Genomic DNA, 19,330 nt, shown 5'->3' on the forward strand with positions numbered 1-19,330 from the left:
AATACATATTTGTCTCTGATCAGCATCTAACATGAGATCAAAGTAGGACATGTGGTGGGATTCTTTGTATCTCAGTTTTCGGTTTTTCATTTCACACGTGGTTCTGCAATGTTTCTATGGGCTCAAACAAATTTTTCACCCAACTCACAACTCATGACATGGTAAACCACACAGTGCTGTTTTTACACACTTCTCAAAAACCACAACGAATCGATCAGAGTCAGGTCTATTTCCTTTAAAACACAGATGTTCTAACACTTGCTCAGAGAAACAGAAAGAACAAACAGACAAAGGAAACAAAGCCTTATTCAAAAGTTATATCACACAATAACAAGTTAAAAAATAAAGTTAAATCAAAAGCCACAAAGAAAAAGTTTCACATATGGGAAGGGGTTATTGTATATTTTCTGAACACCTGAAACTAAAAGGAACACAGTTTATTTTAATACCAGAATGATCACTTCCTACAGTTGACAGCTAGCCTGAAAGCAGATGGTGCAACAGAAATCTGCTCCTGCTTTTATGAAGAGAGGATGATGGGAAAACAAAGAGCTGCTCTGACAATTAAAGCTGGGCTGTTCATAGCAAATGCATCCTTAGATACAGGAGAGCACTGTTCATCGTAGTCAAACTTGATGCCAGAGGGTTGAGCAGCCACATAATCACCTCTCTAAAAAGTCTCAAGATGCATGATTTCACGCACAAAGATATATCATTTTTTACATGTTCAAGTCACAGCATCTCAAAACGACATAAACCCACTTGGGCGCAGTCATTTATGTACTTAACCTGTCATTAATGAGTCACTAAGGGAACAGTGGGAGTTTGAGTCGAGCTGGTTTGCACCCTGAGATAAATTCCTGCAACCAACCCCCCCCACCACCATCACCATTCATTCCAGAGAGAAGGATTATAGTCTATTTTCCTCTACAGTCTGAATCCTGCATACCTCTCCCAAGGGGCATGGATCAGGTAAGTGTTTTAATCGCATGATACTTAGGAGCACGTGCTCGGTGTCAGCCTGGCCTGAATATGTATGATGGCGCACTAGAAAAAGAAAAAAAAAAAGAGAAAAGAGGGACATGTTAAAAAAGAACTGGTGTTAAATGATTTGCCAGCCCCCCTGCTTCCATTAGCTGAAGACACAGCCGAGGCGTTTAAAGGAGCTTTTCAGGACACTCGCATTAGTGATTTGCAGTTCTGACTTAATCAAAGGGCCACTCTGAACCCCTGATGGTGAATTTACATATGATAATTGGTGTTGTAACCAAACCTTTCATTCTCTGTACAATAAGAGTAATATATGCAGCTGTGTGGTCCATTCCCCATGTTTGCTGAGTTGTTTTGAATCAGTCCCAGAATGAGCTCTGAGTGATGTTTTTGTTAATTCAGTGTGTGCCTGTGCGTGTGTGCGTCCACGTGTGAAACTCAAGGTTTTTTTCCACCACACACATCCCACTCCCTTTTTTCTCCTTTCTGTTGTTAATTGCATGAACAGGTGCATCTGTGCATGTGATCCAGCTTGAAACCTTGCTCAGATCTGTGTGTTTGTATTACTGACAGAGATCTACGTCCCTGGAGGTGTCAGTGACAGCCCATGACTGTGTATCTGACGTGCAGAGCAGCAGGCTCAGCCCTAGTACAGTGTGCGCGAGGAGGAAGAGACGCTCCCAGAGCATCCCGGCAGAACTGGCAGCCCCATCCTCCAGCCCTTACACTGAAAGGCCCACAGGATGCACTCACAGCCTAGAGGCAGGAGCTGCAAATAAGGTAACCCTTTATCAGAATACAATCACACGTGTGGAGGAGCTGGAGCGCTGATGTCAGATACAGTAGAAGTGATCACAGTTAAGATGTGCACTGTCCATATGTGAGCTCTCATTGAAGAGAAATACTAATAGCAGCACTAATCTCTGTAGCCACACACAGTTCCACAAAGATAGGGATTGGTTTCAGTGATTAAAACTGGTAGTAGCTGTCCTACCACAAGATCCATTTAGTAGCTGTTCTGGAGCTTTCTATCATATTGCATGATCCTTTTCAAACAGATGGAGTTGCTCAGTTGTACATTTTCAAATTTAATTTTTTCCGAGCATTTCATAAATTTTTCATCCATGTTAAAAAGGAAAAAAACTGGAAAAATGGAAATCCGAACATCTACAATCCACAATTTACAGGTCTACTGCTTAGAGGTGTTGGGGATTATTATTGCATATGTGAAAAAGGCGTATAAAGCCTTATGTGGGCCTTTTTGCCCCACCTACAAGTTTGAAAATGAAAAAAAAAAAAAAATCATTCTAGTCAAGTTACATTTACTAATAAAAACTAATGTTTTTTTCCTCTGTCGGAAAAGTTTGCTTACACAGTTTTCGTTTACATTTACATTTTGCTCTCAGTATGCCAGTATGGATCCCAGACAGAGGAGATCTTCAGATGGGGTGCTTTGTGTTGTCAAGGAAACCTCGTCTGACACAGCCGCCCCCAGCAGCCACCGTTCTCCTCTGCTGTCCTATAAGACAGAGCCAGGTGCTGGAAATACTACTTTAGCATGCAATTAATTCTTATATCCTCAAATAAACAAAATACAAAGTTTGTGAATATGTGGTCATCATATTACTCTCTCTCTTTTTTTTTATTTTTTTTTAGACAATTCTTTTACTTATTTAAATGAAAATATTGATTATGAGGCCAAGGAGAAATGCAGGATGTCAAGAAATGGCAGCAACAGGTGTGTAACAACTGTCAAGTCAAACATCTGTCCATGTATAAATCATGAAAATAAGGTCACTCATCCTCTACTTGCCTCAAAAATAACAGAGATGCTCAGAAGGACTCAGGAAGGCCCAGGGTTCCAGTGGTTTGCTTGGAGCGTCTCAAAATACTCGTTTCTCAGCTCCCTCCACACGGACGACGGCAGAGTGACCCTTTACCTGCCAGCACCATGGAGAAGAGTGAAACTCCTCCACCACAGAGAACCTGGCATAATGCAGTGCCTCAAGTACGTCTCATTTCTTTCATACAGTAGACGAATGGTGATCTTGGTGAAAAACACCAAAGCAGTCAGATTGCAGAACATTTTCAAAACATTTTCAAAATCACTGATGACAACCTTTATTTACATAGTTATAGTCATTGTTTTAACCAGTGGCTGGTAGTAAGAGATTAGATTAGGTAGGTATCAATCTTCTCATCTGATTCTCAGAAAAAAAACATGAATTTCCCAGAATGTCGAACTATTATTTAATCCCTTTTACTAATACATAAAAACTGTACAGTATTTTTTAATAAAAATTAAAAGAAAGATAAAAGCTTCCTCTCCTCTCCTCTGTTGTAAATGTAGGGGATAGCTGGAAGCTCTGAGACCAGGAGGACCACCCGCTCACTCACAGCACCACCATATGCTTCAGAGCGACAAACTCATAATCAGTCTACCACACAGTCAACCAACAGTGAGTTTGTCAACCAAGGAAGATTCCACTCTTGTAAAGCACTCACACTGCCCTCCACAGACCCTAAATATGTCCCACAGAGTTACTCTGCACTGGATCTGGACTCTGACTTTGACCCTAGGTCAGTCTCAGAAGAAACAGTTGTTTCCCAGGCTGATCCAGACCCACAGGTAGACTCAGATGCATCACCAGATTCTGACCCAAATGCAGAGTCTTCATCTGAGGCGGAACTTGAATGTCTGTCTGAGGAGAAATCAGCGGCTGCAGGCGAGATGGGACTCTGCAGAGACACTGATATTGCAGGGGATTCAGAGCCAAGTCTCGAATATGAGGCAGACCCAGAATCAGATGCAGGAGCGGGATCAGAGGATGGCCAGGGGCTGGACGCTGATGCAGAATCAGACGATGCTGAAACAGAATCTGACATTCAGCTTGAATATGACCCCAGTTATCAGGCTGAGACTGACTCTAACGTTGCGTCCGATCAGCCACCAGACTCTCAGGGCTCTGTGGAGTCTGAGCTTGACGTTGACTCTGAACCTGAATTGGCAACTGATGACCCACAACCTCTTCGCTCTGACCTGGAAGAGGAGCCCCACATTGGACCTGTTCAGAGGTCGCTTCTGATCGCAAACCCTGCACCTCTGAGGGGGCCAGACGAAGTCCAACCAGGGCAGGACAGTGCAGAGATGGAGAGTGAGGACTTCTGTGCTGTGTGTCTGATTGGAGGGGACCTGCTGTGCTGTGACCGCTGTCCAAAAGTCTTCCATCTGTCCTGCCATATCCCGTCTCTGCTCAGCTTCCCCTCGTAAGCTTCGTATACTGTATAGAAGAATAAGAAAATGCATACATTTAACATTATACTCTTACCCCCTATTAGGTTGTTTATTTAGCACCGTTGTTGTCAACCTGACGCTCTTCCCTCTCCTGTTCAGAGGTGACTGGGTGTGCAGCCTGTGCAGAGATCTTGTGCAGCCAGAGGTTGAATACGATTGTGAGAACGAGAGAACATCTGGAGAACACAAACTGGCACACGGACTGTCTGCATATGACCAGAGAGTAGGTCATTTTATTCGCTGCATTAATAATAATGATGACTAGTGGTTTTGTGGTTTGTTCCTTTTCCTGCATTTATAACTAATTTTTTTCATGCTTGGTCGACTGTTTGTAGAAATGTGAGCGGCTGACTCTTCTGATCCTCAGTAACATCCTGAGCGCTCCCTTCCATGAGCCCGTCAGTCCACTTGTAAGTGATCACACTTTTCTCATTCATTTTTCATTATACTGTAGCATCATAGTAGTTTTCCTCATGTTTCTCCATACATAAAAACACAGACTTTGACTGCTGTTATATTCGTGTGGCTCAGGGGGCTTAAATGTACCCTGTGGGTACAACAATTCTCTCACGAAAACACAATATCCTCAAGGCCTGACAAATGTGTTGAATGCATTTCCTTCCTCATTAGACATTTAAAAAGCTGAATTTTAGAATAAATTGAGGCATGCATTACATCCCTGTGTACATCAACTAACAGACTTCTTATTCTCTGCCTTTGCTGGTGCTTCTCAGCATTTCTTCTGTCAATCAGCAGTCAATCAGCTGAAATTAAATGTGTGTTTTGCCACATGGTTCTTGTGCATTTGGAAGACATATGACAAATGGAGACCACACATAAAAACATTGCTTGATAACTCTGCTCAACACCTCCACAGGTTACACTTAACACTGAAACCCATCATTATTTGAGCACATGTTATCATAGGAAAGAACTAGGATTGCCTGATATAGATTAAGACTTAGATTCTGTTCCAAACAAGCACCATGTCTGTAGGTGGAGGCACATTTGTCATAGTGATAAATCTCATAATACAATCTATGGAACATTTACTACTATTTTGAAGGGGAAAGGGCTTTGAGGTAATTAAATTGGACTCAGTTCAACAAGAGAACTAAAGTGGCTTTTTCATGCAGGCTCGCCATTACTACCAGATCATCAAGAGACCGATGGACCTGTCTGTAATCAGAGCCAAACTCAATAAGAGGAACACTCGACATTATAACTCACCAGATCAGTTTGTTGCTGATGTCTGTCTCATGTTCCGCAACTGTGCAAAGTTCAATTATGTAAGTTCAAAAGTGATATCTTGTATGTGTGTATTCAATGTACAGCTTGTTTCATAATTATTGTCATAATCTCAACGATAAATATAATCATCATCAGTCAGTGCTTCACTGGTAACTGCTCTTTCTCTCTGACCATAGCCTGACTCTGAGGTGGCCCAAGCAGGCCGCAGCCTTGAGGCATTCTTCACTTCTAAGCTGAAAGAAGTTTTCCCAGACAGAGTGTTCCCTGCGGCCGAGGCAGACTCTGACAGCGACGAGTACGATGAGGCCTACAGGACCGCTGAGAGTGGTTTCCCCTGGCCAGAGAGGAGGGAGCAGTGCCACAGGAAGAGGAAGAGGAGACACTCTCTCAAGTCGAGGCGACATCACTTCTAACCGGAGGTGAACCGGGTGCAGCCATGGACACAAATCTGCTGCATTTGTGTTTAATCATACTGTTTTTGTTGAGTAGCATGTGCGGCTGTCACAGTCTTTCCATTCTGTAATGTGAAAGTTAGCCCTCTTTGGGGTTTGCGGTAATATCATAGTGCTGCCATCTGATGGCAGCTGAACATATTGAAACAATAATTGAGCAATTATTATCCCTGCAGACGTCAAATGATCAGAGGAGCAGAGACTGTAAAAAATATCAGAAAAAGTTTAGGTTACATATTATATGCTACACATTTGGAACCGTATCTCTTTGGAGAAAATCAAAGAGTATGTTGAGCTGCTTCTGCTTCAAACAAGTTATAGTAGTGAGGTGATGCTGTCATTGTTTCTGTATCATATCATATTTTGGACACGATTTGCCCCTTATGCACTGGAAATGACTAACTGTGTTTACAATTAGACCTCCTAAAATCACATACCTTACATTATATGCCATGTATATTGTATAAAGAGGATGCTGTAATTGGATGTTCATTAATCTCACTTTGCATCTTTATTAACTGGCCCTTTTTTTAAGGTGAACATATCCCTCATTATACACAGCACTTTGAAACTTTGATATTAGTAAATTCTGTATTTTACCATATTCGTAAATGTTCAACATATTTATACATGTGTAACTGTACAGAACTTTATTTTACTATATTTGTCATTTTAATTACTAAATGATTGCAGGCAATTATGATAGGTTTGATTATTGATATAATTATGTGTCTCAGTAGCTTTTTTTGAAAAGCATCAGTGAATCCTGTTGACTTTGTCTTTTTGAGCAGAGTGATACAGAATGTGAGTGATTGAGGGAACTGTAACCAGTGTTGGAGCTTAACAGGGCATATGTATTTTCATGTTTGTTAGAGGATTTAATATCTAGATTAAACCATAAATTTTGCATTTAACCATAAATGTTGTACTACTCCATTATCTAAATATCTCAGGCTGAATAAGAGTGTAAGGTATTGATTTCATTCACAATTGATTATTTAAAAAATGTCCTTGCTTTGTAGAGCCACACTGTTGAGAGGAAATATGTCATTTTATAATACGCACTGTTGTAGCGCATTTCCTGTTTTTAAATATACTTTACTTGCTTCCTGCTGCTTAAGATAGACTTTTACAGTAATTAATGCACAAATTATTGTCTGTATCTTGATCATTCCCAAGACTAGTGAATATACAGTAAACCTGTATGTTATGTTACTTCTTTTTAAATCAATAGATGTAATAATATTTCCTATTGTCTGAGGGAAGACTGCTAAACTATAGTTACTGTCTCTGTTCTTTTTTTCATTTTTTTTTACTGTAACAGTAAATGCACATATATTAATATCAATAAAATGCAATCAAGAAAATGTTTTTTTTAAAATGTATTTTTCATCAGCCATTATTAATCATTATAGCTTACAGGAGAGGAACAAATGGAAAACAGTCTCATTTACGGTTTACTGTAAGTATTTACTGTACAGTAAATCATACAGTATCTACTGTATGAAACCACCAACTATAAATGGCTGCAGTACATACTGAGTGTATGTACATACTGAGTGTATGTACTGCAGCCATTTATAGTTGGACCATAATTGAACTCTTTTCAGCATCTCTCCTAAATGCTACAGTAGCATATACAACATATACATTCCTTAACATTAGATTTCATCTTTATTTACTCTGGGAGGTGGTACATTTCCAGAAGTTCAAATATGATGAAATATGACATTTTATTGTCTATCAATTCTTCAAAATTAATTAGTTGTAGATGTAAGATCTTTTGATTTGCATCTTTCAGGTTTGGGGGACCATGAATAAAACATGATTTTTGGCTCCCTGTGAAATATCTCCTTTAATGTCACTGTGTCTCTGATTAAACTCAGTGATGATGATGATGATAATGATGGTGATGATGATGAGGATTGAAATATCCCTTGCCAAAATCCCTCTCTGAGGTAGAGTGATAATAAATCCAGTGTGTTTGTGTTGGACGATATAGCACAGTTTGTATCTCTGAGTGGTGAGATGTTATTGTGTGGATCTGCAGAGGGTTTGTGCAGATTTCACAGCAAAAAGTCCAACACAGGGTACAAGTAACATGCTTTTTGGACACTGGAAAATAAACAAAAATAGAGTAAATAACACAGTTAACGAATCAATATCCCTGCAGCATTCCTGATAAAAGTAAGATCATTTCTTTGAGAGGAGATGACAGAGGTATTGCTGACAGCAAGTTAAATTCAGCCTGAACAAACTGAGTTGAATTTTCTCTCAAATGGCTGTAACATAAAAAGGTTTTAGTATGACTTTTAAAGCTACTGTGACTGTCATACACAACTGAGGAATTAAAATTAGTCCTTCCCCAAAAACCCTTAAACCACTTTTTTAAAATTATTATTATGAGTACATATAGTTGAAAATACCACTGACAGACACTGAACTAAAAATGAGGACTCACACGCAGCTCCATGTTTTCATGTATAACACCTCCTGTTGATGTTTTGATGTACTTTCTTTACAGCCTGATGTCATTGCAGTAAGAGAGCTGAAGGAGCTGGAAGGGAGAGGAAGAGATTGGGGGACTTATTTTTACCCAGAGTTTGGTCTTTAAGGTAGGAGGCTCTCATCAGACTATAACCACAATTGTAACCCAAACCTTAACCATCTACCAAACTATCGTGATTGCCAGAGGTTTCATCTGAGAGCAATCAGCCAGCACCTCCTGGAAGACTTAATTCAAGGCAAACAATAACATTTGATATGGTTTTTGGCAAGTGTAAAAAGTCAACAGCGGCAGCTCAATTGCTCCATGTCCTCTTTAATCTTTAATTAATCTTATGACAATTCCCTGTGTTTGATTTTGTCTGCTCTGAATTTCCTGACCTTGAAATCCTCTGCTTACAACTCCAAACACAAATGTTTTAGCTGTTTTGCACCACTGTAGTTTCAGCCAAGCAGCAAGTTAAAGAAGAAAAATGCTCTCAAAGAGCTTCTTCACTGCCACTTCACATCAGATTATTTGGAAAGCATGAAAGAAAGAGAGATGTAGCTTGCTGAACTGTGTTCTGGCTTTTTACCCAGGAGACACTGCTGGCTCTTGCTGCACGTCACACTAGAAATTGCAGAGAAAAGGTTTTGAAAATTAGTATAAAATGTGTAATTGCATGTAAAACAACATTGTGATTGTGTCTTAAACTCAAGGGGAACAGTACGGGAGTGTTCGCAAAAGCACTTTCTGGAATTTACCCTGGATTTTGTATATCTGGATATCTGTTTCAGATTTAGTCATACAATAGAAGGAGGAATGTTTCTTAATAGGGAAACTGATTTCTGGAGAAAGGAGAGATTTTAAAGACAAGTCCCCGATGGTGTTTTAAAATGTTATTGTTGTTAAACTGAAATAACAGGACCCCCTCAGTACAGATGCTGTCCAAGTTGGAGTTCAACATCAGCTCAATGTTGTAATGCACTGTAAAAATCATGTTTATGTAGGAGCAACAATAAAACGCTATCTTTACTAACATTACACTGCTTTTTTTTTTTCTTTTTTTTTTTAAAAAAAGGATCACATACAGCAAAAAGGCACAGGTGTTAATATGTACACTGTTTTGGTCAGGGGGCATCTTGCTATGTTTTATTCCTGAATAAGGTGTGTGACCTTTCAGTCGGCAGACTTGGAGTAAAACATTACAGGATAATAATGAGACACTTCTGTGACCTTTGGTGAACAATGAAAAAGGGCAGACAGGGAGGTTCTGATAGTACTGAGAGAAAAATGAGAGCTGACCAGTGAAGCAGTCTGTGAAATCAAAGTTGCTGAATTTTGAGCCTCACTGAGGTCAGCCGTCATGTTACATTTTTAACATGTGCTGGTATTTTTATAGTCTGTAGCTTAGATTCTGTAACTATAACATGTCTGTGGATTCACTGGCTTAAAGGGATCCTAACATAACAGCACTATGAGGAAAAAAAAAGTCCTCAGTTTCTCAAAAATGTTGCTTGTTGCTCTCGATACCTCTGTCTAAAAACCTGTCTGTATTGTGTTTTTACCACCCTGCTTGGAAAACTGAGAAGGGGCAGAGACCGTGCATGTTTTCAGTTCTCACAGGGGGAGACGTTTAGTGGTGAAGCGCTCAGTCTGTAGAGTGGTACGTCGTGTACAGAAGACAGAGGAGAGGAAGGAGAGTTTTCACAGCCCATACCAACATGAATGACATCAAGTTGGCTCTGCTAGGGAGCGAGGGTGCTGGTAAAACAGGTGAGCACAATAGACACTGACCTGATGTACTGTGCTGTTTTGCTGATGTTTCTTTTTGGTCTGTAAACTTTGCATGGTACAGAGTACATTGTGGACTATGTGACAGTGTGACATCGTTGTTTGTCTGTTTATCTAATATAGCTGATATACTGCCCATTATAGGATAAATAACCATCCAATATCCACATATTTTGTTTGTCTGTGGATGTTCAAGTCCTTTCTTTTATGTAAGACTTCCTGACAAACATACTCATATTAAAAGTATGTCAATAAATTACACACACATGCAAAAGATAATCTTTCCTTGCAGCAAAAGGACACACACCTCTGATGAAGTCTCTGTGACAATGTCCAATTTGAAATGTAGAGATTTCATACAATACAATGATGTTGTGTGTGTGTGTTGTTATGTTAGTAACGTGCATGTTCCTCCAATACTGACTCCCTTTTTCTTACTCGCATATTCATATTCCAGCTCTCCTGGTGAGATTCCTGACAAAACGTTTTATCGGAGAATATGCCTCCAGTGCCAGTACGTAAATATACTCAATAAACCAGCAATTCTGTTATATCATAGAGAGATATGTCATATATGGCTCTCATGGGCTTTCCACATTGTTTCTGTTGGCCTCAAACTAATTACATTATGTCAATTTGAGGTGACTCAACAAAACCTCCTTTGCAGTCTGTTTCATAAGGGTTTGAAATCAATGACGTGCACATTTTACCACCACTTAGTGTTTATCTTACAGGCTGGGTATCTGTAATAGAATTACAGTTTGCAGAGGGGTATAACATTTCAAACCTTTTCACTTCTGGCCTAAATCAATTAGCTTGTTTGCCCCCTCTGAGCAATCATGCACCACAGTAATTATACTAATCTTTGTTCCATGGTTTGACTAAACTGGCACCATGCTGTGATCACTGCCTCTCTGTGAGAAAGCTTTGTGCATTTTCATTTGCTGTGTTTAACTCTTCACTTGTGCAGCAGTTCACATTTATTTCATATGTTACTTCTTATAAAAAAACACATTTTACTTGTTTCTATGCAGATTCCTTCTACAATAAAAGGATGTCCATCGACGGGAGACAGTTAAACTTGGAAATATTTGATCCATGTTCACAGGTCGTAATAATATATTACATCTTTCTGGGTGATGAATAATTTTCCTCTGTACCACACAGAGTAATGTCATCAGTTTATGTGTTGGTTTGAGGCTATTTCTAATATTCTCTCAGCCTTTACAGGTTTCTGCTGTAACTATTACGACAGCAGAATATGTTTACAGTGAGCACAAGTGGTTTTCTTTACCACCAAAGTTTTTACTCTTGTTGGCTGCAAAGCTCCAGAGTCTCACATAACATGAATCTCTGTGACCCTGCTGCATACTATATTGTGCTGCAGCTAATTTACCATCTCATTTAGCACCCTTCTTGTCTATTTTGGCAAATATTCATGTTTCTCATCACTATTCACAGTTTTCTGCATTAATTTGTGGATGAAGAATCCTTTGTTTCAAACTTTTTTTGTTCTGTTTCTGTAGTCAGATCAGTTGATAAACAATGTGCTGTGTGTCTGATGTCCGCATCCACCTTTGCTGTGTCAGACTGGAAGCAGCAGATGCATCCTGGTGGAGTCTGCGAGCTGGGCAGATGGATTTGTGGTTGTGTACGACATCAGTGACCGAATGTCCTTCCTCCACGCCAAAAGCATCCTGCGGCAGATCAGAGAGGCCCGAGAGCAGAGCCGTAAGGGGTGAGTGACCGTAGTCTGCTGGGAATGAAGCTGAGCTGAGGGATTTGCTTTGATGAATTAATGAGTACCATTCCTGAGATGAATGTGTGTAGGCCTATCAGGGTGAGGATCAATGTGGTATGCTGCGAGTTCAGGACTACATTCCAACACGCTGTACTGACTGAGATGAGCACAAGTATCCCAGTATGGAGTACAGTTTCACTTTGTAGTCAAACAGAGCCAAATATGAGCACACAGAGTTGAAGACATTTTGATTATGGACTCATACTGAATATTCTACGAGCGAAACCTCACAGCTCCTCCAAGTTAATTAACTGGGTAAATCAGTCAAATAATCTTTGAATACTTAATATAAACTTTTCTTGTTCATGTTAATTTAAATAGAATAAAAATATACGTACGGAATTTCTTGAAAGACAGCAACAGCTGGAGAAGATAAAAGCACTATCACTCTCCTTGAGGACCAACTTCCTTGAGATTCTTTTCCTAAAATATTATGAGAGGAGGATTAAAAACAGTTAAGGAGACCACTGTGGAGGGCACTGCCTTTTCTGTGTTTCACTGAAACCAGAGCCTGATTTCCATGACTTGAATTGTTCCCCCCTTTGATATCAAGTGGAGACAAACAATAAGTACTAACCATCAATACTTACAATATAGCTTACATCTTCCACCAGCCTACCCAATTTGATTACATTAATTATACTGACGCACTGATATAAAATTTAGTTAAATTTATTTTGCATTTACATGTTTATTCATTCATTTGGTTTATTAAATGGGGACAAAAGAGAATATAAATGTTTGTAAAGATTTTATATGGAACATTATAATGCTACATTGCATGATAAGCAATAAAATGCAAAAACATTCATGTTAACACAGCAGCTTCCTACATTGATAATGTTGGGATGTTCTGAAGATGCTATAGAAAGAACCAAGTATTTTTAATCTTACCTGATGATGTTGTTGTTTGGTCAATCTGCATTGCCGTCGGCACCATCACCACCTGGTTCACTGGTGGTTGTATAACGCTTCTGAGCTGTCTCTATGGCAGACTGGTGGATGTTCCAGTCTTCTTGATGGGCAACAAGCAGGACCTGTGCAACGCTCGGCAGGTACATGGGGAGGAGGGCCGATCCTTGGCTCAGGAGCATGCCTGCCACTTCCAGGAGGTGTCTGCAGCGGAGGACTACTTAGAGATATCCAACCTCTTCACTAAGCTCATTCGTCGTGTAATGGAGAACCTTAAGCACCGTGCAGACCGCAGACGTTACAGTGGCTCCAAGACCATGGCAAAACTCATCAATAATGTCTTTGGTAAAAGGCGGAAGTCTGTCTGATGGAGGAAATCAGTGGTTACTGATTGACTGAATATATGTAACTATATGCACTCTTTGTCTGGATACTCCAAGCATTTTGTGTTGGTCAACAAATATGCGGATATATTCTATGGAGCATTTCAAAATATCTGTTTTTTTACTGAAATTGAAATTTTACTGTTTTTCCTAAGGAAATAAATCCAGTATTTGGATCTATCTTGACTAAATGTTTCATTTCATTCTTACTGAAAACAACAGGCAATCTAAGTGGGATTAAATGTTGGTGATTTCACACCTGACTGTGTTGTTCTGAAGCTCTCTCAAATCAGAGCAAAAAAGCAAAATTATACATTTAACTTTGCCTAATGATACGTGGTATGTTAATTTAAATAAATCCATTAAATTTAAAGTTTTTTGTATATCTCACAGCTTTCTGATAAAGTTGTCTCAGAAACTTTCTAACAGATAAACCATTTTGCAATTTGCAGTTAGTAGCTATTTCTTAATGTAGAGAAAATGGGAACACTGCATCCAGTAGATCTACTGAAAAGCAGGTGTTATTCTTAAAATATGGTTTGCTAGTTTGCAGTTAAATGGCCCAGACTGAAGTTCAGGCTGCCCAAATAACAATTAAGGTTAAAGATTTACAGATGACCCCTGCCACTGATTAAAAACCGCATGCAACAGCACCATTTTAACTGAAATAGAGTTGCAGGCTAACTCAGTTAAAGCTGTCTTTCAGTAAGTTTGTTGTTGTCCCACACTGTTAGGACAAGGAGCAGCTTAATAATGGAAAAAATGGAGAGTAAGAATAAAAAATGTGTAAAATTAAAACAAAGAACATGAAAGCACCAACAAATGAATAAATAAATGTGGCTGCTTTTCTGTCTGAAGTAGTAATGTTTAAAACTTTAAATAAATAAGCAGTGTAGAATTTTTTATGTGCCAAGAAATGCTTATGTATGGATGAGTTAATAGCATGGCTTGGTAAAATATTTCAGAAGTAAGATGTAACTCAGTTGATTCACTGTAGATAAGCAAAAATGCCAGATAGTAGTACCTGAGTATTTTCCTTTCATGCCACATTATGTTTCTACTTTTTTCTGAGAGCTTTGCTAGTTACTTTGAAAAATAATATCTTTGAAGATCATATCAAATATGATCCTTTGCTATAAATCACACCAACCAACAATATATAGCCTACAAGTAAAGCTGTAACAATTTGTCAATTAATTGATTTGTCAAGTTACAGAAAATCATAAATAAGTCATTTTCATGCAAAAATGCCAAACATTTCATGGTTCCAGCATTATAATGTGAAGATTTGTTGCTTTTCCTTTTGTACATTGCTTTGACAAAACAAGTATTGTGAAGGTACCACACTGGGCTCTTGGTAATTGTATAAAATGCTGCATTATTGCATAAATAATAACAATCTAATGATATAATTTATCATAGTACAGTGGCAGGGTCCATTTCCTCACAATGAGTAGGCCTACCTTTACCTTTAAACTACGTACAGTTTTCTTTTTATACTTACATACTTAAGTAATATTTTCATAGCAGGACTTTTACTTGTAATTTTGTTATTTTTTAGTGTGGTATTAGTACTTTTACTGTGTACTTCCTCCACCACTGAGTATGTTCTCATAGCTGCTTTAATCATATAATAATAATAAGCGCTTTGGAGGCACTACTTACCTTCAGTTTTAAATGTAATTTAGCTTTCTACATAATTATTTAAAAATCCCTTTTTCTGTAGATTTTAATTTAAGTAAGGGATGAATCAACATCTCCAGTAACAACTTCGTCCACTAGATGGAGACAAAGGACCGAGTAAAATACAGGTTGCCACTGGGTAACAACTGGTTCCCCCTGTAGCTTATATACATACAAAGGAGAGTTCAGGGTTATTATGTAAGTTGAAAATTCAGTGGAAGTCCTGTAGTGATCAGGTTTATCCTAAAGAAAGGTCTACTTCACATCAGGTCGACACACACCAGCCAACAGCGACGCTGCAATCCCTCGAATCGAGGAGAAGCCCCGTCCATTCATTGAAGTTTTGTCCCTCTTCGCTTTCCCTACTCACTCGCCGAAAAAGTTTTTGCGTGAGGAAACAACCTGCCGAATGAAAATGCTCTGTTCTAAAAGGTGAGTAACTTTTCTTGAACTTCTCTAACAGCAGCTGCCTCGTTCTGCCCGAGGTACATTCATACGTGTGTCGTTTCATACGTTTTTACCCGCTAGAGCAAACGTTTGTGCAACTTTATGTTTCGTTGCTATGACAACGCGTGCCAGGGTGAATGCTACCTTAAATTAATGTCGGTCTTCAGGCTTTCTGTGCTATTTGATGTTATAATAAGAGCAGATTAATTCGTTTTTTAACGTTACAAGATGGCCGTTGACAGAGTAACAGTTCACCAGTTGAGTCACATGAAAAAAATGAAGGATTTCATATTAACCATAAGACATTTAGCTGCAAAAATATCAGGAACATTACAGACCAGGAAAATACCTTTACAGATCAATATAACATGCAAGCCTAATTAGTTTGAGATACTGCAAGCGTTAGCTGGAGCAGTCTATGTGTGAATAAATTCGCCAGCTGATTGAAAAAGTACAAAATCAGCTTGGCAGGTGGACAATGAATGATTTATAACTGAAGGTGTAGACATCTGTGTATTCTGATATGAATGTGCTGACTTCTCTTGTCATCGAAATGAATTCGATTTGTTCTTGTTTCTGCTATGGCCTACATTTTTATAGATGTTTGCCCTCCTAGCTTCGCAAAGCTGAGCCCAGCAAGGGCAGAGATTAGCTTTAACCAGGATTAAACCAATGAGAAAATTTGAATTTGTTGGCCCTTATCTCCTAGCTACATGTGGAGTGCTCTGAGCAAATAGCAGAATTTGATCTTTTGCTTCCTTTTGGCAAAGCATGTTTTCTTGCCAATAGACACTTATCAAACATGACCACTGAAGACAGGAGGAATTCTTGGAGGGGCCTTTAAATTATTTGTTTATAGGGACAACATGCATTACTTGTTTTCTGGATGTAGAAATAGGAACTTAAAGCACCTCCTTTTTGCCTGTCCTGAATACCATCAACTATCAGGTGTGTTTCTGTATCATTGTAATACAAACTGCATGAGATATTTCTCTGTTCTAACTGTCGTTTTCTGAGTCTCTCAAAAGTCATTATTTGAGCTAAAATTATGATTTTACAATACATCTTGTATTACAGCTGGTTCTGTGTGGTGTTATAAAAAAAAGGGTATAAAATAAACTCACTGAATCTATCACTCTGTCTTTCTATGTAATTTTGGCCAGACAGCAAACAACATTTTTACATATTTAAAATTGTATCAGAAAGATTCTCACAAATAAATCATTTTGCAATTTGCAATTGTAGGGACACTACATGTATTACTTGTTTGCTGAGTGTAGGAATTTTGTTAGTCCTGCAGACCATTAATTGTCAGGTGTTTTTCACAGCTGTGCAGTAAGTGTGTTGTATGCTTTAATGACTTAATTACATTTGGACCACGAGCTTTGATAATCTCTCTGCATAAAATCAGGGTTCACCCCATAACTTAGCGAAGTAGATGGGCTTTATATTTGCATTCTAAACATGCAATTTCTTGCCTCATCAGGTAATGTAATTCCACGCTTCATTAGGACTGTGAAGTTTATCATTTGTCATCAAAGCCAAGCTGTCAATAAATGATTAAGTTTCACATAAGGAAAATGTAATATTTGGGCTCAAGCAAAACGGATAGCAGTGTATATTTTAATTGCAGTTTGTAAGATTTTGCTTTTGTTTGATTTTCAGGCTATATTTTACTGGCTACTTGTTACAGCTTGAAGCACTGTCATTAGAGAGCAGCTTAAGCCTAATTTATTCTACTATTTATGCCATTAAAGAAAGCAAACTTCTAAAGTAAATGTGTAATATCTTGATGCTTTGGTTGAAAGTGAAAAGTAATAACTGTTTTGACACTGTGGTTTCAGCAGTATATGCCATTTCTGTCTAGGGTAAACAACTGCTGACTTTTGGTATGCTGCAGTTGTTCTCCCCTAGCTTTAGGGGTGCAAATAAGTATTATGTCCATCATTGATTAATCTGTCAATTATTTTTACAATGAATTTATTAAATGGCATATCACTTGTGTTCACCACTTCCTACTTGCAGGTGTTTTTCAAAACAGCAGCATCTGCCAGTAAAAAAAAAAACAAAAAACATTTATGCAAAATTGTCAGAACTGTGTTTGTCTTGTTCAACAGTTTTATATCACTGAATTTAAAGAACATTGCAGCCTTTAGGGGCTAGAACGGTGGGAGAAAGAATAAATATACATTACCTCAAGTTAATGAAAGACAAGCAGGTTTAAGGGAAGAAAAGTTACACAGGATCAGAGTCATCCTTTGTATGTCCATGCTTTGTTTGTACCAAAGTGACATTGATTTTGTGTGCTTAGTTCTCTGACAGTATCCCCCACACTCCCAGTCATTAGGTACTACGTATATTTATTCACTCAGTAGAGTAAAGAAACAGAAATTGCTGTCCGACAGAATGATGGAGAAATGAGGCAAGTATGGGCTTGACTTGTGATGAATCGTCAGCTCTAATTACTTCCTGCTGAAACTGGAGATGAGGCAAATTCAATGTAAGAGGTGGACCTCAGCCTGTCTCCTTGGAGTTGGTGTGTGTACTGATGTTTGCTCATCTTTCAGCATGTCGGTATGTGAACAAAGACCATTATGTTTTGACATTGGTCATTTGTACTGTCAACTACAATTTAGTCATTATTTGACCTAGTTAGTAATTCTTTTACCAGTCCTCCATCAATGTAGAGGTGAAAAAAAAGAGATCCACTCAGAATTTGGTAATACTGTAACACTGGATTAATCAAGTCTTAATCAAGACTTGGTCTTTCAGTGAGATTTTCACATTTCACATGATGTACAGGTAAGAGATAAGATAATTTAGCCTTAATGGAGGCCATTTTAGGTGCACTGGTGGCACAGGGGCACAACTCTTACCTACCACTACTGAGAGGTTTCAATCCTGATTGTATTTTCAGCAATTTGGTCATGCAACAAACATAGTTGGCCACGTTTTCAAGTTGCGAGCTATGAAAACATCATGTCCTTGTCACTGCATCAGTGACTCTAGAGTGTTGTTTGGGGCAACTCCACCAAAGAGTGGTGGGATTTGTAAGAAAGAGCAGGAACATCCTGCCTGTTGCAGTTTGTTACTGGTGGATTAAAAGAATTGGTTGCTTTTGTAACTGGCATTTCATTTTATGAACTTGGCAGTAGAGGTGCTATGTATATATATATTGATCAAGGTTCAAATACAGTAATTATTGGGTGCATCTGGGCCCGAATCTATCTCTAATATCCCACCTCCAGCCCCTCCAGTCCTCAGTTTGGGATTGTGGTCAGGTGAAGTGTAAAAGTTTTAAGTTATTAAGTTAAAAAAAGAAACAAAACAAAACAGAAAAACAAGTAAGTCATTTATTATGTGTTTTGACCTGTAATTTGACCTGTAACAGAAACACATCTAGAGATTGCAGACAGACAACCCCAGGCTTGAAGCAATTGAAGACCCGTGTCTAGGTGACCCTTTTTAAGGCCAGGCTTCTCGCCCTGACCTGACCCTGATATCCCATTTCCTTTGAATCAGGGATTTGGGGCTAAGGACCAGACACCTCTGTCTTGGAAACACATGAGGTTCACAGCACCCTCCTCTTCCAGTTACAGTCCCCAGTGATACACTCATCACATGCCTCTGTCTTCCACAAATGAGCTGTGATTGAGGTGATTGGAATTTCCAGACGCTGTCACAATCGTTTTGATTGGAAAATAGACAGGAGATAATGGGAGAGACAGGCCTGTTATGAGAGCCCTGTCAGGGCTAAAATAATGCATCAGAGTGAAGAGGTTAAAGACACCGTTTCCTTGTTAATAATTAATTGCTGTGCGTGTGGTGGATCCACTT

The 19,330-nt window shown here is 38.8% G+C and overlaps 2 protein-coding genes across 2 annotated transcripts in view; both read left to right on the forward strand.

The window, feature by feature from the left end:
- The window catches only part of trim66 (tripartite motif containing 66), a 13,972-nt gene extending 6,617 nt beyond the window's left edge, over positions 1 to 7,355 (forward strand). Inside the window, exons 9-17 of the mRNA XM_023405535.2 lie at positions 1,559 to 1,770; positions 2,397 to 2,526; positions 2,647 to 2,728; positions 2,818 to 2,998; positions 3,341 to 4,257; positions 4,385 to 4,508; positions 4,621 to 4,695; positions 5,422 to 5,574; positions 5,713 to 7,355. Coding sequence (XP_023261303.2) covers positions 1,559 to 1,770; positions 2,397 to 2,526; positions 2,647 to 2,728; positions 2,818 to 2,998; positions 3,341 to 4,257; positions 4,385 to 4,508; positions 4,621 to 4,695; positions 5,422 to 5,574; positions 5,713 to 5,949 — 2,111 coding nt within the window. The 3' untranslated portion in view covers positions 5,950 to 7,355. The remainder of the gene's footprint in view (positions 1 to 1,558; positions 1,771 to 2,396; positions 2,527 to 2,646; positions 2,729 to 2,817; positions 2,999 to 3,340; positions 4,258 to 4,384; positions 4,509 to 4,620; positions 4,696 to 5,421; positions 5,575 to 5,712) is intronic.
- Positions 7,356 to 10,133: 2,778 nt separating this feature from the next.
- rerglb (RERG/RAS-like b) lies at positions 10,134 to 13,543 on the forward strand. Its single transcript, XM_023405536.2, has 5 exons — positions 10,134 to 10,249; positions 10,725 to 10,781; positions 11,302 to 11,375; positions 11,857 to 12,005; positions 13,063 to 13,543. Exons 1-5 carry the CDS (start codon positions 10,198 to 10,200, stop codon positions 13,346 to 13,348), a joined length of 618 nt encoding a protein of 205 aa, XP_023261304.1. The 5' UTR covers positions 10,134 to 10,197; the 3' UTR covers positions 13,349 to 13,543.
- The last annotated feature ends 5,787 nt before the right edge of the window (positions 13,544 to 19,330 follow it).

This window comes from Seriola lalandi, unplaced genomic scaffold (genome assembly GCF_002814215.2).
Source record: "Seriola lalandi dorsalis isolate HSWRI2012SDOR001 ecotype SW California unplaced genomic scaffold, Sedor1 jcf7180002054278, whole genome shotgun sequence".
Lineage (NCBI taxonomy): Eukaryota > Metazoa > Chordata > Actinopteri > Carangiformes > Carangidae > Seriola > Seriola lalandi.